The 2,099-nt window shown below is 39.5% G+C and overlaps 1 protein-coding gene across 1 annotated transcript; it reads left to right on the top strand.

The window, feature by feature from the left end:
- Nucleotides 1-395: 395 nt before the first annotated feature.
- FOMMEDRAFT_24600 (uncharacterized protein) lies at nucleotides 396-1,576 on the top strand (the record flags this gene model as incomplete). Its single annotated transcript, XM_007272391.1, has 7 exons — nucleotides 396-438; nucleotides 459-570; nucleotides 816-906; nucleotides 949-1,081; nucleotides 1,191-1,264; nucleotides 1,321-1,454; nucleotides 1,485-1,576. Coding segments are annotated over exons 2-6 (461 nt in total), but the record flags the coding sequence as incomplete, so codon positions are not given.
- Nucleotides 1,577-2,099: the final 523 nt, after the last annotated feature.

Raw genomic sequence — 2,099 nt, 5'->3', positions numbered from 1 at the left:
GTTTTAGAGCAAGTAAGCTTACTAATAGTATTATTACAACATTACATGTGAGATACAAGCACTTAACTCTTATTATAATCTGACTAAAATTATATTATAAGTTATTTGTAACAATAGTTGATTGGTTATAATAGTCATAAAAGTAATACATTGTACTTGTAAGTTAATTACAATACTTCTAGTAAGATAATATGCAATTATATATATTAATATTGATAACAATCACTCTGTCAGACTTATAAAATAATTTGGTTTTACTTTTAAACAATATATCGAAGTGATTACATAATCGAGTACCGAAGATCGAGCGCATATAATGACGCACTTGCTCTCGTCACTCCTTTTCCTCCTACCTCCACCATCTCCCCAACCCTCTTCCCCCAATACTATGTTGTTGCTCTTGTTCTCTCTAGCCCAGTCCTCTGCCTACAAGCATCCTCCAGCAGGCACACTGCCTACAATAAACATCACTGTATTTGTCTCTCTAATCTGCCACTGCAATGCTTGTGCTGAACCTCAGATCCTGTGATGACACGACTGAGCTGGCTACACCGTCCTTCATTGTAAAGAGTAAGCAGCCAGTCCACTTCATAATAACTTGCACAATGGTTACTCACCCCTCTCCTCCCAACTTTTTGTCTCCCTTCCATCCCTCCCGCTCCTCGCTCCGCCGCTTGTGTTGCCTCTCCTTCGTTGTCCTCCTCTGTTTATGCTTGCCTTCCTTTTTGCATTCGCATTCGTGCGTCCGCATTGTTAACCAATGCTGAACGACTTCTTCAATGTTTCCATACATTCGTGTACTTCCTGCTCTGTAGTGCAAGCAACAGTCAACAAGTGTGCGCTTGCAACAATACCAACGTACGACCACTCCCATGGTACGACCCTCTCTTTGACAATGTACGTGCTCTCCTTCCCCACCCATTCCATACTTAACGTCACTCTCGACAGGTCCACCCCACGTGCATTTACATTCCTTAGTACAGTGGACAACACCATATTGAACAGAAGCAGTGGACCGCCACTTACCCCTCCTGAGCAGAGTCCGTCAATACATTCCACTTTGCCTTCTCTGTTCGAGCCAGTACGTCCCAGAGATCAATCCACAACAATGACTCAGTTCACTGCTCCTCCAATTGCACGTCACAGTCAGAATATGTAGCATATGCATACTGATACAGCTTTGTCTGCAGCCTGAATCAACTCATTCAATGCTCCGGATCTCAACCTACATACACCACTCACACTTGCTGCACGCTGTTACAGTATGTCCACCTTTTCTCTCCTATTGATACTTACTAACTACTCTAAACCTGTCTAACAGGTGCAGCCTCAACCTCCACAACCTGCTCGACCTCAACCCACACACACACACAATTTGACTCACAGGTCCCAAGCGACAGCCAAACGTGGTGACAAAGACTACATCAAACAGTCTAAGGATGCGTTCATCCTTTTCCGACACGAATTCTGCTCACGAAAGAACAAGGCAGAGGCTGCTAGTGGTGCAGGGGTCAGGACTGTAGAAATAATGTATCATTTATTATTTTGTATTAAATAATTAAATATAATTATATTTTATAAATTATTTGATAAAAAATTGTATCCAAAGCAAAAGGAAGTGATTCAAATGCTTGTAATGGCTTATAAGCATTATAAGTAGATATTATACTGTCACAAATTAATAAGTATGTCTTAACCTTGTAATCTTAGGAAGTATATTATAATCACTTGTATAACTTGACAATTTACACAATTATAATTGTAATTGCCAAGTTTTAAAAGTATTCTTGTTTACTTATTTAACATTGTACTATCATTGCTTAACCCCCTATGAAGATTATATTAACATTGACAAATTTTATAAAAGGTACAAAATGTATAGGATTACAAGTGAATACAATACTTAAGACTTTTTCGTGATGGTGTTGCAAGCTTGTGCAGCTCATCCAATCAGGCAGCTGTAACAAGTGCTTTACAGAGCCTGTGTCAGGGTGTTGGGACTACTATTCCAACAAATAAGGAATGAATACCACATAACAACTGCTGGAATTTGTTGGTAGTATGTAACTCACTCTAAAACAGTCATTCTTAGAATATGG

The sequence above is a fragment of the Fomitiporia mediterranea genome, assembly GCF_000271605.1.
Source record: "Fomitiporia mediterranea MF3/22 unplaced genomic scaffold FOMMEscaffold_1303, whole genome shotgun sequence".
Lineage (NCBI taxonomy): Eukaryota > Fungi > Basidiomycota > Agaricomycetes > Hymenochaetales > Hymenochaetaceae > Fomitiporia > Fomitiporia mediterranea.
Note: the sequence above shows the minus strand (reverse complement) of the source record. Positions and strands in the feature narration are given on the sequence as shown.